We start from the raw sequence: 21,417 nt of genomic DNA, 5'->3' as shown, positions 1-21,417 counted from the left end.
TCTTCAGTCCTCTTTTTGCTGTTAGCATACTTAAAAAAGCCTTTTTTTTGTTATCCACCACAGTTCTGGCCAGCTTCAACTCCAATTGAGCTTTGGCTGTATGAATTTTCTCCCCACAGTGGCAAACAGCACCTCTGTAGTCCTCCTGTGTAGCCTGACCTTGCTTCCAAAGCCCATATGCTTTCTTTTTCCTCCTAAGTAAGTTCCAGAAGGAGATCCCTGTTCAGCCAAGCTGGCTTTCTGCCCCACTTGCTTCACTTTCGACACATTGGAATTGCCTGCTCCTGCACTTTTAAAAGATGGCTCTTAAAAAATGACCAGCATTTCTGGATCCCAATACCCTCAAAAGCAGATTCCCAGGGGACCTTTGTGGCGGAAAAAGACTTAACCACAAAGTTCAAGCAAACGACTTGAACTTCACTCACAGACTTAACTGCAAGGTTCAAGCAAATGATTTATTTGAACTTCACTTACAGACTTAACACGCCACTATTGCAGGTTTTACAGATACAATGGAGGAATGCACTATTGCAATTCTAAAAGCAAGAGTAGTACACTATTACAACCACAATCGACTCACAGACAACCACAAGCACACACATGTTTACAAACTTCAAGCATAAACAATATTCACTTACCCCTCCAGGTAAGTGCTCTCAATCCCAGGGAAGCTACCTCGACCGGTGTCCCGATCAAGGAGGGGAAGGGTCTCCTTCACAAGCCAACTGTATAGTTGGAGAAGTGACTCCCCCATTTCCAACCTGAATCTTACAGTTTTTATCCCCTGACTTGTGGAATGGTGTGTATGACTATGTCTGAGTGGATTATGATATATGCCTAAATGGGTTATGTATATCTGAGTGGAGTTTCCCCTTATCTTTCCTTTGCTGGTCTGTGATTGTTTGAATACACAAGGTTGTCATTTGAAACTGAAGCTGAAACCCTCCAGGTTTTGGGTTTTTTTACCTTGCTTCCTCAGGCAACTGAATAGTGGTTGGATTGAGACTCAGGGCATACTATTTGTTAAGGGATTTCAAGGCTCAATTCAGGTTTTGGTTCTTTGAATGGCACAGTCACCGCCCCGTTTAGTTTAGGGTTTATCAGAGAACCCAGGGCTAAGCTGTCTACACAGCTCCCTGTGAGTCATCTCTGCATCCAAGGCTGGGTCACTTTTGTAACCCCCCATGAGTCGCTTGTGTGCACTAGACATGGTGAAACTCATTTGTGAACTATGAGCTGAACAATCCATACACTTTACTAACTAGTTCCTTGAGCAGCCTAAAGTCTGCTCTCCTGAAATCCAGGGTAGTAGCTCTGCTGACAGTTTTTCTCATATCACCAAAGATTTTAAACTCAACCATTTCATGATCACTGTGGCCAAGACAGCCACCAGTCATCACATCACCCACAAGACCATCTCTGTTTACAAACAACAGATCTAGGAGGGCACCTTTCCTAGTCGGCTTCCTTAGTACCTGTATCAAAAAGTTATCTTCAACATGCTTCAGGAATTTCCTGGACCTGTTTGTGTCTGCTGTATGATAGTCCCAGTTAAGTTGAAGTCACCCATAAGAACAAGGGCAACTGATCTAGAGATTTCCCTTAATTCCTTATAGAATAATACATCAGTGTCATTGTCCTGGCTGGGTGATCTATAGTAGACTCCCACAACAACATCTGCTTTATTAGCTTTTTCCCCTAATCCTTACCCAGAGGGTCTCAACCACGTTGTCCTGTTTTACTTCAATTGTACAGGTTAGAAGCTGCCAAAGATGACTATCGCATACGTTGTGAAGAACTAGAAAAGGAAATTGCAGAATTGAGACAACAGACTGAAGAGCTTAGTACATTAGCAGAAGAGGCTCAGTCTTTGAAGGATGAAATAGATGTACTCAGGTAAACTACATTCCATTAGCTTTGGGTTTTTTTTCCTTTTTTAGAATATATAAATAGTTTTAATCCACACTAAAATTCATATAATTAAATTTAGTCTTCATTAGCTTTTGATGTAATAGTTTTAAGGATGGTTATGTATTAAAACACTTCTTAAGCAATTAAGTAAAAGCCACTCTGTGGCCATCAAAATGATGGTTCTAACTTGTGTGTCAAGCAGTCTGACATCAGATTACTAAGTACCAAAAAGTTCAGTTCAGCTGAATTCATCGTAGTTTCACACTGTTGAGTATGGCTGTGGGGATTCATTTGCTATTGTTAGCTTACAGGTTTTGGGTGTTTGAAATTTTTGTGAAAACTTTCAGTTTAGAGGATATTTTCCTAATGTTGTTTGTTTTCAGTCAAGCTGTGAATTATTTAGGAGTTGGTTACAATTTAAAGTAATGATCCCATATTGAGAAAACTCCGAATGTATTATAAACTGAGCCCTGTCTTGCATTTTTGTTAAAAAGGATTCAGACTCCAAAACTATTATGGTAATCCTGTATGACTGCTTGGGAAATGGATATAATAGTTGTTAGCATAAATTTGCCATTTCCTTTTTCAGAACACGTTTATCCCTGGTTATCTTAAAAAAAAAAGTGAAGGGCAGAAAATATTATTTTTACTCTGGTAAAGCAGTGGCTTCTGAGGATTAATTTAGAGTTGGAAGGAAATAGGTTGGAATTGTAGGAGTGTTAACAATTTATTTTTTAATTAATATTGGAAGCAGATAAGGAAATTATAGAAATAATTACGCCATTCAAAAGCACTTCTGATAACAGCACTTTGTGTCAACTAATGGGGGGGAGAAGACAACTTGAAAACCAAGACATTTAGTAGTGTGTGAGGATGTTTGTGCTCCCTTGATGTCTGGGAATGTTTTCTACATTGATTTTTAGTCTTCCAAGTACAGATTTGATACAAATGTTCAATCTTTTGTCTTCCCAGGCATTCTTCTGATAAAGTGGCCAGGTTAGAAAGCCAGGTAGAGTCATACAAAAAGAAACTGGAAGACCTGGGTGATTTGCGGCGGCAAGTGAAATTATTAGAAGAGAAGAATACGGTGTACATGCAAAACACTGTGAGCCTGGAGGAAGAACTAAGGAAAGCCAATGCAGCACGTAGCCAGCTGGAGACATACAAGAGACAGGTAAGAACATCATCAGTGCAATAATTCTCTGCATTTCTGTCGTGGTTTAACCCCAGCCAGCAACTAAGCACCACGCAGCCGCTCACTCACTCCCCCCCCACCCAGTGGGATGGGGGAGAAAATCGGGAAAAAGAAGCAAAACCCACGGGTTGAGATAAGAACAGTTTAATAGAACAGAAAAGAAGAAACTAATAATGATAATGATAACACTAATAAAATGACAACAGCAATAATGAAAGGATTGGAATGTACAAATGATGCGCAGTGCAATTGCTCACCATCCGCCGACCGGCACCCAGCTAGTCCCCGAGCGGCGATTCCCCGCCCCCCACTTCCCAGTTCCTATACTAGATGGGACGTCACATGGTATGGAATACCCTGTTGGCCACTTTGGGTCAGGTGCCCTGGCTGTGTCCTGTGCCAACTTCTTGTGCCCCTCCAGCTTTCTCGCTGGCTGGGCATGAGAAGCTGAAAAATCCTTGACATTAGTCTAAACACTACTAGCAGCAACTGAAAACATCGGTGTTATCAACATTCTTCTCATACTGAACTCAAAACATAGCACCGTACCAGCTACTAGGAAGACAGTTAACTCTGTCCCAGCTGAAACTAGGACAGTTTCTCAACATTTCTTCTTTGCAACATGGCTTATACCTCAAAGTAAAAAACAAACAAAAACAGCTCCTTGTGTTTGCTTCTTTTGTAAATACTTCTTTCTTCCTCCCTCCCTACATTGCTTATTGGTCATTATGTCAAGTTTGTGTTACTTTTGTCAATGAACAGTCTTACCTCTCAAAAAGTAACAGGTTTATCAAATTATTCCTAATTCAAGTTCAGTAGTGGGGCTAGAATTAGAGCTTCTTTCTCAGAAAAATCATTCACTCGAAAATTTCCAGCAGTGGGGAATCCACCATAGCCTTGGTAAGTTATTCTAGTGGTTAAGTAAGATTTTTTTCTTTAAGTTTCTAACCTGAATTTGTCCATCTGTGGCTAGAAAGTATACATCCTCCTTCCTCTATATCATCCTTGTTGCATATATGCATCAAGAAAAGTACCTTGTGCATCACCAGAGCCCTCAGGAGTGGAGAACATCTGTTTATTTTCCTGTTCCACTGAGGGATGTGACTATTTCTATAAAGGTGGAGGACACGTGCATATCTCCTTTTTGCATCTACAGTACATTGACCTGCCATCATTCTTGGATCCTTTTTGCAGGGCCAGCTTGAGCTCGATTTATGCAAGCAGTGCCTTGTCTTTATTCTGACTTCCCTTAGCCTTGAATGGTCACACTACAGGTGTCCCTACATGTCAATCCACAGCAGAATTAAAAAAGATACAAAAACAGGCACCAAGAGCATTGCAAGCCCTGGAGTGATGTGCATCCCTCAAACTTGAAAGCTGTTTCCCTGCATTTGGCCATCTTGATAAGTAGGGCAATTAGCTTGCACCTCCCTGGGCTGATTGCTATTATAGTCCAATTGATTCCACCAGAAAAAAAAACAGAACTTGGATAAGGAAAAATGCTGAAATAACATACAAAGGGAAAAGGAAATATAGAAGGAGATGGTCTTTCACACACCATTAATATCTCATTTGCTCATAAAAGGAATAATTCCTCCAAATAACAGAGCACCCATTACAGTTGCGTTATCCCTGATGTTTGCATCTGATCATGCTTATTTCAATGATTATGCAGATTTTGAAAGGGGGAACTTTGTTCTTTATGTCTAAACTGTGCATCTGCAAAGAATATCTCTTCTTCTCCCTCATTCCCAATGTTTTATGGATGAGATTTTACAACTGAGGAGCTGATGTGTTGTACGGAACTTTACTGCTGGCTGAGACTGGAGTAAAGCCCAGGCCTCTAATCTGGCAGACCTAAGTTTCTTTCACTTTAACCACACTGTCTCAGAACAGACACACAGTCTGTTTGCCTTCAATGTCTATAAAGTTGGGCTCTTCTTGAATATACCTTTGAGACCAAAACATGAATGAAGAAAGTATAAATATGAAATGTCATAAACAAATTAGTTTCCAGGAGTCCTAACTCTGTGTCCTGCTATAAGAATTAATTATATATCTTCAGCTGAGTCTTCATTCAGCTTATGTGTTTGCCAGTCAGTCTTTACTCTGTTTATGGCTTTCACACTCTGTGTTATGTTATTAACATTCTGAGATTGAGTCTACACTAGTAAAGGCTGAGAACTTTGGTGAGTTGTCTTGTGCTCACTGATCTTTTCTGCTAAGCTTTTATACTTCTCCTTTTTTAGTTTTAAAAGCTCTTTGCTAACTTACAGCTTGAAAAATATCTACAAGATTTTGTTAGGAACATATTGCCCCTTGAAATAAAGAAAACTGATGATGAACCTGCAGCTGAGTTTTTATGTTTGTGTATTAATAAACAATAACAAATGTCTAAGCACAAGAACATTTAGCTAATTGCATGAACTGGTGCCTGACTTGTGAGTGAGGTTTGTAGAAAAAGAGATGACAAAAGGTTTCTTGAGAGTTTTTTCGTTTCCTTGGCTTCTCTGAAAGTAGGATTATTCTACTGTTCCTAAAGTCTTTGGTTCATAGGATTATACAGCTTTTCCTGTAAATCTCACTTGTATGTAAATTTTTAAAGATACTTTACATCTTTTTGTTGTTTCTTTTATTTGTGCTAAGGCCTAGTATTTGAATTCTTTTGGTTATGCTGAAACATATAACATTTGATGAAAAAGAATTTTAGACTGTCCTGTAGGTAAATATTTCACTTATTTGCCTCATGGCACATGGTCATTAACTACTTTCTTTCATATGTTTTCTTTTAATGTTAATAATTGCAGACAAATTACTGCTTCTTGCTCTCACAGGCAGTGGAATTACAAAACAGATTATCTGAAGAATCCAAGAAAGCTGATAAACTAGATTATGAATGCAAATGGTTGAAAGAAAAAGTAGACAGCCTCCAAAAAGAAAAAGATGTAAGTTTCATTATATTATTTTTCTAGTAGTAGTGAAACAACCATTTTTCCTTTATTACAAAGAGCTATGGTTATCAAAAAAAGCTTTTACAGTGAGCTTTTTGAATTCATAAGTTTTATTATCCACTTAAAATTTTCTAATGTTTGTGTACAAATACATTTTTAAACTTAACATTTATATTGTATGGGATAAAGTGACTGTATTAAATTATATGTAACATATTTTCAAGAGGAAAAGCCCTCACATATGGTCTCTGAAGTTCTTTCTTGACCATTCACCATGAAAAGGATAATAAATGCCAAAGATAATTGTACTGTATTCTGAAAAACTATTTAAAGTAGCTTTTTGTGGTATCTCCCTAGAACTAAACTCGGAAGTGTTTTTTTTTCCAAAGTAACGTTCCTTGAGGTAGCATCTGCATGTTTCTTTTTGTGAAATCAAGGCCTCTGTAGCAAGAGGTTTAGGAATCTTGCAGAGGGATGTGTCCTCTAGTGTGATTTCCCCTTTCTCTTGTGATCACTAATCACTGATTTAGTTTCTGGTGTCATCATGGATATGCAGTATAGATACCAGTTTATTATATTCCTCTCTAAACCACCAAGAGACTGAGGTTGATTGCTGATTGTTGAAGCTGGTTTTGCCATAAAAGAATGAAAGGTCAAGGGACCTGCACAGGAAATCTAGTTCTTAGGAATTGTCGTGGTTTCAGCCCAGCCGGTAACAAAGGACCACGCAGCCGCTCGCTCACTCCTCCCGCCCCCCTCCGGTGGGATAGGGGGGAGACGGAGGAGAGAAAAGAAAAAAAAACTGGAACCTCGAGGGTTGGGATAAGGGCAGTTTACTGGGACAACGCAAAAAAAGTTACAACAACGACGGTACTAATGAAAGAGTATACAAAAAAAAAAGTGATGCACAGTGCAACTGCTCACCACCCGGGACCCGACGCTCCGCCACTTCCCCCACCGAAAGTCGAGAAAGAGAGAGCAGAAGAGCCCTCCCCCCGGCCCACTCCCCATATATATACTGGGCATGATGTCACATGGTATGGAATAGCTCCTTGGCTAGTTCAGGTCAGCTGCCCCGGCTATACCCCCCCACCTCCCAGGTTCCTGTAAAAATTAACTCTATCCCAGCTGAACCCAGGACAGGAATAAAATGGCAAGATGGACGTCGTCAGATCCCAATGAACGTGATCAACAAAATAGCAGCTATTTCTCCACTGACTAAAAAAAAGGAAACACAGGCTTTCTTAGGTGTCGTGAGTTTTTGGAGAATGCATATTCCAAATTACAGTCAAATTGTAAGCCCTCTCTATCAAGCGACCCGGAAGAACAATTTTAAATGGGGCCCTGAGCAACAACAAGTCTTTGAACAAATTAAGTGGGAGATTGCCCATGCAGTAGCCCTTGGGCCAGTCCAGGCAGGACAAGATGTTAAAAATGTGCCCTATACCACAGCTGGGGAGAATGCCCCTACCTGGAGTCTCTGGCAAAAAGCACTGGGGGAGACCCGAGGCCGAACCCTGGGGTTTTGGAGTCGGGGATACAGAGGATCCGAGGCTCGTTGTACTCCAACTGAAAAAGAGATATTGGCAGCATATGAAGGAGTTCGAGCCGCCTCAGAAGTGGTTGGTACTGAAACACAGCTCCTCTTAGCACCCCGACTGCCAGTGCTGGGCTGGATGTTCAAAGGGAGGGTCTCCTCTACACATCACACAACTGATGCCACGTGGAGTAAGTGGGTCGCACTGATCACACAACGAGCTCGCATAGGAAACCCCAGTTGCCCAGGAATTTTGGAAGTGATCACGGACTGGCCAGAAGGCAAAAATTTTGGAATGTCGCCAGGGGAGAAGGTGACGCATGCTGAAGAGGCCCCACTGTATAATAAACTGTCAGAAAATGAGAGGCAATGTGCCCTGTTTACTGACGGGTCCTGTCGCATTGTGGGAAAACATCGGAGGTGGAAGGCTGCTGTATGAGTCCTATACAAGTTGCAGAAACTGCTGAAGGAGAAGGTGAATCGAGCCAGTTTGCAGAGGTGAAAGCCATCCAGCTAGCGTTAGACATTGCTGAAAGAGAGAAGTGGCCAGTGCTCTATCTCTATACTGACTCATGGATGGTGGCAAATGCCCTGTGGGGGTGGTTACAGCAATGGAAGCAGAGCAACTGGCAGCGCAGAGGCAAACCCATTTTTATCTCAACCCATGAGTTTTACTTTTTTTGATTGATTCTCCTCCCCATCCCACTGGGATGGGGGGAGTGAGCGAGCGGCTGCATGGTGCCTAGTTGCTGACTGGGCTTAAACCATGAAACAGGGCTTCATCACACATAACGGTTACTTGGAAACACAAAGAGTCATAACTTGATCTCCCCTTCCTCCTCCTTCCCCACACTTTTTATTGCTGAGCATGATGTCATATGGTAGGGAAAATCCCTTTGTTCAGTTGGGGTCAGCTGTCCTAGCTGTGTCCCCTCCCAACTTCTTGTGCACCCTCAGCCTACTCACTGGCAGGGCAACGTGAGAAACGGAAAAGGTCTTGACGCTGTATAAACACTGTTCAGTAATAACTAAAACATGGGTTATTTATCAAAACTATTTTGGTCATAAATCCAAATCACAGCATCATGCAAGTTACTATGAAGAAAATTAACTATAGCCCGGCCAAAATAAGTACACACTCCTATCTTCAAGTAGGGCAGGAAGGAGGACCCAGGGAACTATGGGCTGGTCAGCCTCACCTCCATCCCTGGGAAGGTGATGGAGCAGCTAATCCTGGAAACCATTTCCAGGCACATGAAGGACAAGAAAATGATCAGGATTAGTCAGCATGGCTTCACCAAGGGGAAGTCATGCTTGACCAACTTGATAAACTTCTGTGATGAAATGACTGGCCTGGTGGATGAGGGGAGAGCAGTGGATATTGACTACCTAGACCTGAGTAAGGCCTTTGACGCTGTCTCCCATAAGATCCTCTTAGAGAAGCTGTATGGGCTGGATGAGCAGACACTGAGGTGGATTGAAAATTGGCTGAACGGCTGGGCCCAGAGGGTGGTGATCAGTGGCATGAAGTCTAGTTGGACAGCAGTGACTAGCAGTGTACCCCAGGGGTCAATACTGGGTCCAGTCCTGTTCAATGTCTTCATTAATGATCTGGATGATGGGGCAGAGTGTACCCTCAGCAAGTTTGCTGGTGACACAAAAGTGGGAGGAGTGGCTGATATGCCAGAGGGTCGTGCTGTCATCCAGAGGGACTTCAACAGGCTGGAGAAATGGGCTGACAGGAACTTCATACAGTTCAACAAGGGGATGGGCAAAGTCCTGCACCTGGGGAGGAACAACCCCAGGCACCAGTACATGCTGGGGGCCACCCAGCTGGAAAGCAGCTTGGCAGAAAAGGACCTGGGGGTGCTGGTGGACACCAGGTTGAACGTGAGCCAGCAATGTGCCTGTATTGGGTGTGGCTGGGATAGAGTTAACTTTCCCCATAGCAGCCCTCATAGTGCTGTGCTTTGTAGTTGTAGCTGGAAGGGTGTTGATAAGACACCAATGTTCTGGCTACTGCTGAGCAGTGCTCCCACAGCATCAAGGCTGTCTCTCCAAACTCCCCCCACAAAGGCCAGTAGGCTGGGGTGGGCAAGAGGTTGGGAGGGGACATAGACGGAACAGCTGACCCAATCTGACCAAAGAGATATTCCATACCATATGAGGTCGTGCTCAGCAATAAAAGCTAAGGGAAAGGAGGAGGAGGAGGGGGCATTTGTTATTAAGGCGTTTGTCTTCCGAAGCAACCACTACGCATACTGAGGCCCTACTTCCCAGGAAGTGGCTGGACATTGCCTGCTGATGGGAAGTAGAGAATAATTTTTTTGTTGTTGTTGTTTCCTTTGCTTCTGTGTGCAGCCTTTGCTTTTCTTATTAAACTGCCTTTATCTTGACCCACGAGTTTTTAATCTTATTTTCTCCCCCCTGTCTCGCTGAGGAGGGGAGTGATAGAGTGGCTTGGTGGGCACCTGGTGGCAGCAAAAAGGGTAAATGGTATCCTGGGCTGCATTAGGAGGAGTGTTGCCAGCAGGTTGAGGGAGGTGTTCCTTCCTCCTTATTCAGCACTGGTGAGGCCACACCTGGAGTCCTGTGTCCAGTTCTGGGCTCCTCAGTACATGAGAGATATGGAGCTACTGGAGGGTGCAAGGAAGATGGAGCCAGGCTCTTTTCAGTGGTGTCCAGGGACGGGACAAGAGGCAATGGGCACAAACAGAAACAAAGGAGGTTCTGTCTGAATATCACGAAACACTTTTTTTACTGTGAGAGTGACTGAGCACTGGAACAGGTTGCCCAGAGAGGTTGTGTAATCTCCATACTTGGAGATGTTAAAAAGTCATATGGACATGGTCTTGGGTAAACGGCTCTAGGTGGCCCTGCTTGAGCAGGGACATTGGACCAGATGACCTCCAGAGGTCCCTTGCAACCTGAACCATTCTGTGATTCTGTGATTTTGTAAGCTTATATTCAGATATCTTTAGACCAACAAGTGTAATATGCAGCAGCAAACCTTCTTAAAGAATTGCTGTTTCCAGGAAGTAGTTGGTCTTTATTCTATTCTGAAATAAGTTGAAATGCCTTGACATGAAAATCATCTCTTGTGTTGCATATAAATTCTTTTTTAAGTGTTGAAGCTATGCCTTGTGGCAATCTGCTTAGTGTTAAGGATGGATTTGTAGTGCCAAGACTAATATTAGTGTTGTTCCTATTATTCAGAGGTTAAGAGCAGAAAGAGATTCCTTAAAAGAAACTATTGAAGAGCTCCGTTGTGTACAAGCACAGGAGGGTCAACTCACCACTACAGGTAAGAGACAAAAAAGGCATTGAAATATATTTTTTCTAAAGTGTACAGAGGTCTTACAGAGAATACTGGATATGTCTTTATTTAAAATATTTTTTTATACCAAAACCCACTTTTGGTAATACTTTGTTTTCAAATGCTTATGAACTCATGAAACTTTCAGTTTGACTAAAATTTCTCATGTTTAGTCTCTTCCCAAATATGGTGGTTTTAGAAAATGTTTCTCCCTCCCAGGAATTTGATTTCTGAATAGTCATGCTCAGTATCTCTCTCATCTCCAAAGAATATTATGTAACAATTTCCTGATGCCTACATGATTGTTTATATGCTGCAATTTATTTCCATGTGTTACGTTGCACAGCTTTTTAATTCTTATATAAACCAAACAGTAAACCATCCACCATAAAATCACTTCTCCAGAATGGGTGAAAATAGGAACAGTGATTGTTCTCCAAATTGTGTTGTACTTGTCTTTCCTTCTTGCTAGAGGCCTGACATTTGTATTATTTCCCAATTACTTAAGAGCATTACTCTAAATCTATCAACTTGTAGAACAATGTTTATTCCTGGTCTTTTAAAAGAAAGTTACTGTTCTTCCTGGTAAACTTTGTCTCTTTCTTTTCCTGACACAGCACTGATGCCCCTGGGAAGCCATGAACCTTCAGATAGTCTAGCAATGGAAATTGTTACTCCTGAAATCAAGTAAGTTAACTCATATTTTTATTCTGTCTAAGCCTTAGAATGTGCACATAAATGACCGTTCCCGTCTGGTTTGCAGTGTTTGAAAAATTCTAAGATTCATGTTTGTTCTTCTCCTTCCCTTTGGATTTTCATACAACAGCACCCTTTATGCTTATAGACAAGATTCACTTGACTTCTCTCAAGTTTGTCTTTTTTCAAAAGGAGAAACAAAGAAACCCTTCATCCTCAAGTTGGGTTTCTCTTCCTGCAAAGAATTCATACAATTGCAGCGTCTTATGTGCTTTAACAGACAAAAATATTTGTAAAAAAGGGATATATTGTTATTGTATGGGGAAAAAACATTAAAAATGTCAAAATGAAGAATAGATTTTAAAATGCATTTGCATCATAGCATTAGAACAGCCATGCACTGTTAGAAAGAAAGAGAAGGAACAGGACTGAAAATCACTATAGTTTAAGGTAATGCAGTCTGTGTTTAGCCTTGCCAGAGTGCCTGGTATCACTGTAACTTGAAGTCATTAAGGGCCACTCTCATCTAAGAAGTCTGCAAGCTCTTTAGGAGCTCTTTTTTTCCACTGCAAATGTTGGTACAACTATTTCAACAGTTGGAAAGCTGCATATGAGTTCAAGAAACTTTTTAGAGTAGCTAAAGGATAACTTGCTAGGTAAGTAATAACAGAAACAAGTTGTTTCTCTTCCAGCTGCATTGCTGTGCATTGCTACAAGAGTAGTTCCTTTCAGTTTTGTTCTCTAGCAGTAGCAAAGGAGGGTAATGCTTTGAGGTAGTATTACAAAAGTAGGGGGTTACTGCATGAACATTCAAATGATTTGCATAGGAGAAAACAGGATCCTAAATGCTGTAAATACCCAGGCATAGCCACGTAGAGTTCACTGCCTCTCTACCTTCAGCAGCTCCAGAAGCTGGGTTTCAGACTAACATACATCTATGCTGGCTATGTGGAGGTACTAAACTTGGCCTCCTTGCTTACTTCAGAAAGATGGACAGTAGCAGTGGTTCAGCTGGGAAGACTGCTTCTTCCTGATCTACAGAGCTGGACTGCTGCCACTGCTTCCAATGAAGTGTGAAGGTTGCAGGAGGCCTCTGTTGCTGGTGGGAGGGGGCTCCCACCCATAGGAACAGCTACTGCTGCTCTATCTTCTCCATGACAACACAGTTTGGGTGTCTCCACTGTAAGCTAGCAAAAAGAGTATCTGGCCATTCAGACAAGATTTTCTGTTCAACCATCTTTTCTCATCCCATAGACAAAAATTGTAGACTGGGTGAAAGTGTTTCTTTCATAAGGTGGATTCAGTCTATGGGCTGTTGGTTGGACTTGTTCTAAATAAACAAGTTAAGTGACTGTTGTGGGTTGACCCTGGACAGCAGCTAAGCACCCACACAGCCACTCGCTCACTCTCCCCTGCCCTGACCCAAAGGGACAGGGGAGAGCATAGGAAGAGCAAAAGCAAGAAAACTCATGGGTCAAGATAAAGACAGTTTAATAGGTGAAGGAAATAAGGAAGAAAAACCCAAGTGGTGCAAAGGCAATCACTCCACTTCCCACAAGCAGACTGATGCCCAGCCAGTCTCCGAACAAAAAAACCAAACCCACCCCCTTCTTCCTCTACCCCAGTTTTTATTGCTGATCATGACGTTATATGGTATGGAATATCCCTTCGTCCAGTTGAGGTCAGCTGTCCCAGCTGTGTCCTCCCCCAACCTCTTGCCCACCCCCAGCTTACTCACTGGGCTGGAACAGAGTGAGAAAAAAAGAAAACCAAGCACTGTCCAGCAATAGCCAAAATATTAGTGTGTTATCAACACTGTTTTAGCCACTGTCCTGGTTTCGGCTGGGATAGAGTTAATTTTCTTTCTAGTAGCTGGTATAGTGCTATGTTTTGGATTTAGTATGAGAAGAATGTTGATAACACACTGATGTTTTCAGTTGTTGCTAAGTAGTGTTTAGACTAAGTCTAGGATTTTTCAGCTTCTCATGCCCAGCCAGCAAGAAGGCTGGAGGGGCACAAGAAGTTGGGAGGGGACACAGCCAGGGCAGCTGACCCAAAGTGGCCAAAGGAATATTCCATACCATGTGACATCATGCCTAGTATATAAACTGGGGGTAGTTGGACGGGGTGGGTGTGGGGGTGGATTGCTGCTCGGGAACTAACTGGGCATTGGTCGGTGAGTGGTGAGCAATTGCATTGTGCATCACTTGTATATTCCAATTCTTTTATTATTATTATTATTATTGTAATTTTATTATCATTACAATTATCAGTATCATTATTATCATTATTATTTTCTTCCTTTCTGTCCTATTAAAATGTCTTTATCTCATCCCACGAGTTTTACTTTTTTCTCAATTCTCTCCCCCATCCCACTGTTTGGTGGGGGAGTGAGCGAGTGGCTGCATGGTGCTTAGTTGCTGCCTGGGGTTAAACCACGACAGCCACAAATCCAAAACACAGCACCATATGAGCTTGCATAAAGAAAGTTAACTCCATCCCAGCCAGACTCAATACAGTGATATTCATGGGGGCTGCGGGGGGAAGACCAAGAGGAGGGAAGTGACTTGCCCAGGTTCATGCAGTAGTTTATTGATAGCTAAGTTTACAACCTGCATCCTTTAATACCCTGATACTCAGCTCTGCTTATTACCCATCAGACTGTGTGACCTTGTTCTCAGATCTAATCTGGGCCCTCAGGCAATATTCCTCTTGTTTTGTACAATTGCAGCTTCTTTAATCAAGTTTGAATTTGGAGATCGAGAGTCAATTGTAGTTTCATCTATTTCTAAAACTGGTAAAGATCTTTATGTTATCTTTACACATCCTGTGGTAAACTGTTTTATTCATAGAGAATGGCAAGCTTCTTCTAGTAGATTTTATTTGTTTAGGGAGAAACTCATTCGCCTTCAGCATGAGAACAAGATGCTAAAGCTGAACCAGGAAGGTTCTGACAATGAAAAGATCACCTTGTTGCAGAGCTTGCTTGATGGTACAAATTTACGGAAGAATGAATTGGAGACAGAGAACAGGTAAGGAAGTATTGTTCTCTGTTCCAGTGACTTTCCTAAAATGCCATATACTTCTGTCTTAGCAGACTGTTGTCAGGGCCAAGTTCCTTATGTAAAAAAAAGTGGTTAGACCTATCAAAAAGTATCTCAACCAGCCTGTGAGTCTACTCAGTCATTCAATGACATTCCAGTATCTGGAGCCTGCAGTGTGGGCTGAAGAATTCTGTAATAGATTGCAATTGGAATGATGCAAAGGCTCACAAAAGGAACCATGTATTACTTTAGCTTCTCCTTCTGTAAAGCAAGTGTAACAAAAAGAATCCCTCATCTTCCCTATTACCCATTCGTTCCCTGTACATTTTCCATCTGCCCTTCTGTTTCCTATTTTGTTCTTTAAAAGTATGTTCACAGGAGTTAGAGCTGCTGTCAAGATGATCTAGATTTTGTAAAACTGAGTATTTTATGAAAGTTTAGGGTGATAAAAACTTTTCCATGATTTTACATACTGAATTTTCTCTTACTGTAGTATGCAGTAGGTTTTAGCTGGCTTGCTTCATCCACAGAATACTGTGCTCAATGAGGATGAAGTCAGCAGAAAGAATCTTAGACCAGTCACAGCCAGTTCCAGCTGGCTCTGCAGCAGACCCACTGCAGGCCAAAGCTGAGCCAATCAGAAAAGTTGGTGGTACCTCTGTGAAAACATATTTAAGAAAGGGCAAAAATGCCAGACCTGCAGAGGAAGAGAGAAAAAAGAGTGAGAAACAGCAGTGTGAACACCAAGGTCGGAGAAGGAGGAGGTGCTCCAGGCATCCGAGCAGAGATTCCCCTGCAGCCCATAGAGGACCTCATGCTGGAGCAGTTGTATATTTCCTGAAGGAATTGCAGCCCATGGAGAACCCATGCTGGAGCAGATTTTTCCTGAAGGTCTGCAGCCTGTGGAAGGACTCACGCTGGCACAGGGAAAAAGCATCAGGAGGAAGGAGCGGCAGAGAGGAACTGTTATGGACTGACTGCAACCCTGCATTCCCCATGTCTCCTTGTGCTGCAGGTCCTTCAGGGAATATCCACCTGCTCTGGCATGGGGTCCTCCACAGGCTGCAGGGAATACCTGGTCCACTGTGGTTCTTTCCACTAGCTGCAGGGGAATATCTGCTCTGACACCTGGAGCACCTCTTCTCCCTCCTTCTTCTCTGACCTTGGGATCTGCAGGATTGTTTCTCACACTTTTTCCTCACTCCCAGGCAGTGTTTTGCTCTTTCTTAAATATGTTTTCTCAGAGGTGACACCAGCTTCTCTGATAAGCTCATCTTTGACCAGTGGTGGGTCTGTTGCAGAGCCAGCTAGAACTGGCTGTGTCCAGCACAGGACAGCCTCTGGCTTCTTCTCACAGATGCCACCCCTGCATCCCCCTCCCCCCACTACCAAAACCTTATCACATAAACCCAATGCAATTTTGAATAAAGAAATAGTGTACTATCTCTTGCATAGATGTCCTGATAATGCTGGACACTAAACGTCTTAGATTTCATCATGTTGTAATTCATTGTTTCTGAAAAGTAAAGTTTTATCTATTTCCTAGGCTGGTAAATCAGAGACTGCTAGAAGTACAGTCCCAGGTTCAAGAACTACAGAAGTCTTTGCAGGAGCAAGGTTCAAAAGCTGAAGATGTAAGTAGAAATGTATGTAAAACTTGTGTTCAGGTAATTGCTATTATCCTACCTTTCAGCTTTACATAATATCTCCTGCTTGTTACATCATGAGGAAATAATGCAGATGGAGATTCCTGGTAGCTTTCCATTTGTGCTGTTATGGCTTTACATTTAAACTGTGTTTTTCTCAATGAGAAATGTAAAATGAAATGTTTGTCTAGAATAGATAAAAACTTTCTTTGTAGAAAAGGAATTAAATATTTTTTTTCCCTTCAGTGTGTCCATTCTAGTAGTAAACTCAGCATTATTTAAAAATCTGTAATTAGAATAGAGACATTTATAGGAAATTAAGGATACATTGATTTTCCATTTCTTAGTAAAATATCCGAAGGTATTTTTGTTTAACTGTTCTTCATGGTAGTAAATACCTTTCTTGCCAGTGGAAACCCAGTAATTGCTGATATAAATGTGTATCTCTAATGCAAGATGTCATGCAAGCCAAAACTAAAAAAGTCAAATGAGCAGTCCTTTGACACAGTGCAATATTTTATATTTCTGTATACCTAGATACTGTACATTTTAATATTTAAAATAAAGACATTGTCACAGGGTTAGTGTGGGAACACCAATTCTAATCTTCCACTGAAAATTTTATTTGTCGCCTCCCTTATTTGAGAGTAGAAGCTATAGAACTGTCCTGAAAGCAGTGATTTCCTATTTAGAAAAATGCTCTTAAGAAATAACTTATAATTAATTTTTAAATGGATCTATACTATTATGTCATTCCATAATATTCTTTGCTGTCTTGGTTACAGGTCAAAACCAAATTTTTCAGGGTGATTACAATCTGGATATACTCCTTGCATGTTTTGTGGTAAACAGACTCAACAGAATCTTTGAGCTTTGTCACCCTTAACAGGAGCACAGTTTAATAGTGTCCAGTTGAGTGGAACCCTTACTACTAACACTGTCACTATCATTTTGATGTAGGAAGTCTCAAAAAGCCCAACCCAATTGATATTGATTCTATGTGTACAAAAGGCTGAGAAATCTTAGGGCTTCCTCAGCAGTGCAACAGCCTAAGTAAGTAATTCAGTCAGCTAAGTCTCCACCTTTCTCATGCTCTCATAAACATTCCTGCCTTGTTAGCCCAGTCAGATCAGAGCACTGATATTTTGGTATTGGCATGAAGAATAACACAATTTTACTGACATGCTGTTAGTCTCTTGGAAAAAGGATCTTTGTTGCTCTCAGCTCCACTCTGGCAAGAAGAGTTGTGGGAGCTGAAGGCAAATCATGGTCCCCCTGAAAATCAAGAGGAAAACCTCTGTTTACTTCAGTGAAGTCAGGATTTCACCCTGTCTTGTCAAGGAATGCATTTAAATATGCTTGAAATTAAGGATTATTGAATACAGACAGAGGAGTTTTTAGCAGTTCCATTTGACAAGTTTGATTGTAATATTGCTAAATTTAACATTCTCCTGAAAACTTCTGATGATATTCGTTAAAACACACCTAGCCTATTATATTTATGTACCAGAAAATGAAACTTCACTTTTACAGTTTAGGAACCCAGAGAAAGCATTTATTGATGACAGGTCTTTTTTTTTTTTTTCTCATGAGTTTTGTTATTTTCAGCAGTTGACATATAAAGCTTTGGTTTGTGATTTACTTTTTGAGCAATGTGTTTATGAAAGTTATGCTCAGATGTGGAGAGTATTGTAAATAATCTCAGTCTAATCAAATATACCTTTATTTATTGTAATTTTAAATCTGGCCCTGTTTGAGACTTTGGTTTAGATGGTGCATATGTCTACAATGCACTTAAAGGACTGACTACAGCCCATGTAGGTATAATCCAAGCTGGTTTGGGTTCTGCTAGTAGCAAAACCATGCCAGCACAGGTTTTCACATGGAACTGTACTGATGTGGGTACCAGGCAGAGCTGAAGCTCATGATGCACCAGCTGCATTCCTAGCTTCAGTATAAATTTGACCATACCAACGGTGATATATAGGCACTACCCCCATGGACCTATCATCTTGTTAGGTTCTGAATATTTGCCTACATGTACTCTTAAATGAGCAAAAAAGGAAATGTAGAATCACAAAATACTTTGCTGGAAGGTACCTTTAGGGATCTGGATGTCTGGTCCATCTTCCTACTCAAAGCAGAGGCCAACCTGTTAAATTTGTTAGGGGAAATCAGGCCAGATCCATCAGCCTGAGAGAGATGAGGCTGCCACAGCTCCATGTCTCCAGGTCCAACCAATAGCGAGGCTGAAGATATATTCCCAGTAAGCACACGCACACAGAGCGCACATATACACCACATATATACGTGGCTGGCCACACAGATCACAGACAGACACACAGAGCACTCACATAAACACAGACAGCACCAATGGCCTCATCCTGCTCCCCTCTCTGGCTGAGCAGGATGGAGGTCGATTAGTGCAAATATACGTATATATGTATAATGTGGATGCCTTCAGCAGCAGGGCTCAGACACTCAGTCTGCCCAGTAGCTAGCTCCTGGATCACAGTCTCCCCAGTTGCTGGCACCCAGACATAAGAGCCCTTGAGGCTGCAGGCCCATTCCAGTTGCTGGTGCAGTGGCCAGAACTCCTCTGGTCCCCCAATAGCCAGTCTCGCCCTTAGAGACACACACACATATTCCTGGCTCCCAGGTCACTTCACCTACATGCTGGCTAGTCCAGCTTGATATTCATTAGCAATCACACACTCACTCACACAACCACCATGTTTGCTCCAGTTGCTGTCACTATGAGCACACAGGTGCTCTGGCCCCTGGTCCCACTCCAGTGGCTGACACTTGATTTCACTCACTCTGGTCTCTCTAGTTGCTGGCGCCCAGGCACATGAGCCCCTGTGACCTGTGGTCTGACTCCAGTCATTGGCACTCAGATCCCCATACACACACACGCACACAGAATATTGTTCCTCACCCAGGGAAAGAGTTAGAAATGGAATTTAATAAGATAACACAGACTGCGCTGATCAGGTACAGGGCATGGCCAGACAAGCGTACTGACCAGCCCCTGTTTACATGCGACTGGACCATTTTATCTCCATACTCTCTATTTTCCCACACTTGTTCCTCCCCAAATCACCTAAACCCCTTCCTTTTCCTGCCTTTGGTTCCTCCCCTAAACATCCCATAATAAGTCCTGTGCAATCCCAAAATGTTTTTCCCCATAATGTGTCCCATACCCCTAGGCAGCAACCCCCCCTCAGTCCGAAAGGTGCTCCAGCATTGACTCATCTTGATGGATTCCATGCCTGGACCATGGGGCTGATGCTTTCCTGGGACAGCCCTGGGATTGGCCAACAGGGTGTCCCTTCCTCTGTGTGTCTAATTTGTTATTATATTTCTTAGAAAAACTGGAAAAGGAAAAAAGCAAACGGCCAAAACCCGCAGGTCCATAGCTACTGTAAAGTTCTGTAGCTCTGTTTGAACTCAGTGGAGTCACTGAGTTATGTTACCCTCCTTGGTCACTTGGGTTATTTTACCTCCTACCCTCTTTATTCATAGTGTAAAAGACAATCCAACTTTGAACTAATCAAACAGCACAACCCAGGAATGTGATTAAAAATGATATTTTGAAGTGTTTAAACTCCAGCTAAAAAATTTTCTTGGACTGCATACGAATTGTCTGTATTGGCTTTGTGTTTAAATTTTTCGTGAAAGAACATAGAAAGGAAAAGCAATGAAGTAATTTTGTTGATGATTTTATTTTATATTGTGATAGCACTTTGGAGTATCAGTCACAGACTAGGACTCCGTTATAATGGGTACTGGACAAATGCAAACCAAAAAGGCAGTCTGAGTTAAATATCCAATATTTAATGTCTTGTATTTAAACCATGTGAAAATAACACCAATTCAGAATGTCTCCACCAAAATACATGTATCTCTACATGTTGATTGCAGCCCAACAGACTACATATTGTCTGCTGCTTTGCTACTGTTGTGGTTTAACCTGGGTAGGCAGCTAAGTACCACACAGCTGCTTGCTCACTCCCCCCACAGCGGGATGGGGGAGAAAATTGGAAGGGTAAAAGTGAGAAAACTCATGGGTTGAGATAAAGACAGTTTAGAAGTAAAGCAAAAGCTGCGCGTATAAGCAAAGCAAAATAAGGAATTCATTCACCACTTCCCATTGGCAGGCAGGTGTTCAGCCATTTCCAGGAAAGCAGGGCTTCATCACGCGTAATGGTTCCTTGGAAAGACAGACACCATAACTCCAAACGTCCCCCCTTCCTCCTTCTTCCCCCAGCCTTATATGCTGAGCATGATGTCATATGGTCTGGAATATCCCTTTGGTCAGTTGGGGTCAGCTGTCCCAGCTGTGTCCCCTCCCAACTTCTTGTGCACCCCCAGCCTGCTTGCTGGCAGGGCAGTGTGAGAAGCAGAAAAGGCCTTGACTCTGTGTAAGCACTGCTCAGCAATAACGAAAACATCCCTGTGTTATCAACACTGTTTTCAGCACAAATCCAAAACACAGCCCCATACAAGCTACTATGATGAAAATTAACTCTATCCCAACCAAAACCAGTACAGCTACTAATGTGACTTCAATGTTAAAATTACTTTTCATAACAGCAACTGCTTTCCTTTGAAATTCAGATGATGTTTGCTTATGTGTGAAAGTGGAAAAGCATTCATATACTTGAACACAGTATGGATAATTTTTACTAGCTTTCCTAAACTCTTCAGAAAATGTGACAGGATGAAACTGTTAATGAGAACAGAGAAGTAAGAAAAATGTGCATGTCTGGAAAAAATGCATAGCTTTAAGCTTTTCTGTTCATGAGTTACTAAATAGTTTCTTCTGTTGGTTGCTGTTTTTGCTTTATGCTAATATGTCATCTCTGTTTCCTGGCATGGGTTTCTGCTCAAGGCTATTGTGAGTATGGCTTTCTGTTTACTTAATACTACTTTTACTTTGTAGGCATTTATGGTTTTGATTTTAAAAGATGATCACTGTATATAAAGTGAGTTTATGAATAAACTAAAATTTACTTTGAATCTCACCACCACCACACCCCCTGCCAAGAGCTTATTCAAATGTGACTTAGCCAGAAATCAGAACAGCATAAGGTGTATTATATTTACATATTTGTAGGT

The 21,417-nt window shown here is 41.8% G+C and overlaps 1 protein-coding gene across 11 annotated transcripts in view; it reads left to right on the top strand.

Moving 5' to 3' along the window:
* LOC121232950 (protein Hook homolog 3-like) overlaps nucleotides 1-21,417 on the top strand; it is a 152,318-nt gene that overhangs the window by 113,200 nt on the left and 17,701 nt on the right. For 7 of the 11 annotated variants that reach the window (XM_041121494.1, XM_041121498.1, XM_041121495.1 and 4 more), the window contains 7 exons: nucleotides 1,756-1,896; nucleotides 2,884-3,085; nucleotides 5,941-6,051; nucleotides 10,811-10,898; nucleotides 11,528-11,597; nucleotides 14,498-14,638; nucleotides 16,197-16,296. In XM_041121494.1, the coding sequence (XP_040977428.1) occupies nucleotides 1,756-1,896; nucleotides 2,884-3,085; nucleotides 5,941-6,051; nucleotides 10,811-10,898; nucleotides 11,528-11,597; nucleotides 14,498-14,638; nucleotides 16,197-16,296 (853 nt within the window). Of the gene's footprint in view, nucleotides 1-1,755; nucleotides 1,897-2,883; nucleotides 3,086-5,940; nucleotides 6,052-10,810; nucleotides 10,899-11,527; nucleotides 11,598-14,497; nucleotides 14,639-16,196; nucleotides 16,297-21,190; nucleotides 21,197-21,417 lie in introns of all 11 variants that reach the window. The other 4 variants (XM_041121502.1, XM_041121500.1, XM_041121503.1 and 1 more) reach the window with 2 other exon arrangements.

The sequence above is a fragment of the Aquila chrysaetos genome, assembly GCF_900496995.4.
Source record: "Aquila chrysaetos chrysaetos chromosome W unlocalized genomic scaffold, bAquChr1.4 W_unloc_2, whole genome shotgun sequence".
Taxonomy (NCBI): domain Eukaryota; kingdom Metazoa; phylum Chordata; class Aves; order Accipitriformes; family Accipitridae; genus Aquila; species Aquila chrysaetos.
Note: the sequence above shows the minus strand (reverse complement) of the source record. Positions and strands in the feature narration are given on the sequence as shown.